Genomic DNA, 1,393 nt, shown 5'->3' with positions numbered 1-1,393 from the left:
AAAAAGGGGGAAAAGGGGGATTGGGAAAGAGGAAAAGGGGGAAAAGTGGGAAAAGGGGGATTGGGAAAGAGGAAAAGGGGGAAAAGTGGGAAAAGGGATTGGGAAAGAGGAAAAGGGGGATTGGGAAAGAGGAAAAGGGGGGAAATTGGGATGGGAGAAGGGGGAAAATGGAGGGGGAAGAGGGAAAAGGGGGAGGGAAGGGGAGGAGGAAAAGTGGGGAAGGGGAAAGAGGGAAAAGGGGAAGGGAAAGGAAAGGGAATGGGGAGAAAAAGAGGGAAATTGGGAAGAGAAGGAGGAGAAGTGGGGGAGAGGAAGGGAAAAAAGGAGGAGGGGAAAAAGTGGGAAGAGGAGGGAAAATGGGGAAGAAAAGGAGGAAAATGGGGAAGAAAAGGAGGAAAAATGAAGAAAGAAGGAGGAAAACGGGAAAGGGGGAGAAGTGAGGGAAAAGGGGAGCAGGAAAGTTGGAAGGGAAGGGAAGGGAAGGGAAGGGAAGGGCTGCACATTCCTGGGGGGCAGAGGAGGCAGAGGGGAAGCTGGGGCTGCTTTTCCCAGGCTTTTCCCAGGCTTTTCCCAGGCTTTTCCCAGCTTTCCCCAGGTTTTCCCAGGCTTTTCCCGGTTTTCCCCAGGCTTTTCCCAGGGTTTTCCCAGCTTTTCCCAGGCTTTCCCCAGGCTTTTCCCGGTTTTCCCCAGGCTTTTCCCAGGGTTTTCCCGGGCTTTTCCCAGCTTTTCCCGGTTTTTCCCGGGCTTTTCCCAGCTTTTCCCGCTTTTCCCGGGCTTTTCCCGGTTTCCCATGGCTGCTCCCCTCCCAGGTTTACCGGCTGATGAAGAACTGCTGGGAGGCCGAGGCCTCGTTCCGCCCGGCCTTCCCCAACCTCATCCCGATCCTGAGGAATTTCCAGGAGAAGTATCGGGCCCAGGCGCCCTCCGTCTTCAACCTCTGCTGAGGGGAGGGGGGACGGGGGGGGAATTCCCGAAAATCCCGTGGAATGGGGGGGGAAAAACCCCAAAAAATTCATGGAAGTGGGGAAAAAAAAAAACCCCAAAAATTCCGTGGAATGGGGAGGAAAAAAACTCCAAAAATTCTGTGGAAACCCCCGAAAAAAAAATCCATGGAAGGAGGAAAAAAGGACCCAAAAAAATCCTTGGAAACCCCCCAAAAAAATTCATGGAAGTGGGGAGAAAAAAATCCAAAAAATTCCATGGAATGCGGGGGGAAAAACCTCCAAAAATTCTGTGGAAAGCCCCCCGAAAAGATCTATGGAAGGGGGAAAGAAAAACCCCGAAAATTTATGGAAGTGGGGAAAAAAAACCCCAAAAAATCCATGGAAACCCCCAAAAAGAAATCCATGGAAGGGGTGAAAAAAAAACCCCAAAAAACTTATGGAAGTGGGAA

General features: G+C 51.3%; 1 protein-coding gene across 1 annotated transcript in view; it reads left to right on the top strand.

Moving 5' to 3' along the window:
- TYK2 (tyrosine kinase 2) overlaps positions 1-1,000 on the top strand; it is a 19,173-nt gene extending 18,173 nt beyond the window's left edge. Inside the window, exon 25 of the mRNA XM_017742324.1 lies at positions 810-1,000. Within this exon, the coding sequence (XP_017597813.1) occupies positions 810-944 (135 nt within the window). The 3' untranslated portion in view covers positions 945-1,000. The remainder of the gene's footprint in view (positions 1-809) is intronic.
- The last annotated feature ends 393 nt before the right edge of the window (positions 1,001-1,393 follow it).

The sequence above is a fragment of the Corvus brachyrhynchos genome, unplaced genomic scaffold, assembly GCF_000691975.1.
Source record: "Corvus brachyrhynchos isolate BGI_N302 unplaced genomic scaffold, ASM69197v1 scaffold248, whole genome shotgun sequence".
Taxonomy (NCBI): Eukaryota; Metazoa; Chordata; class Aves; order Passeriformes; family Corvidae; genus Corvus; species Corvus brachyrhynchos.
This window is presented reverse-complemented; position numbering and strand designations above follow the sequence as displayed.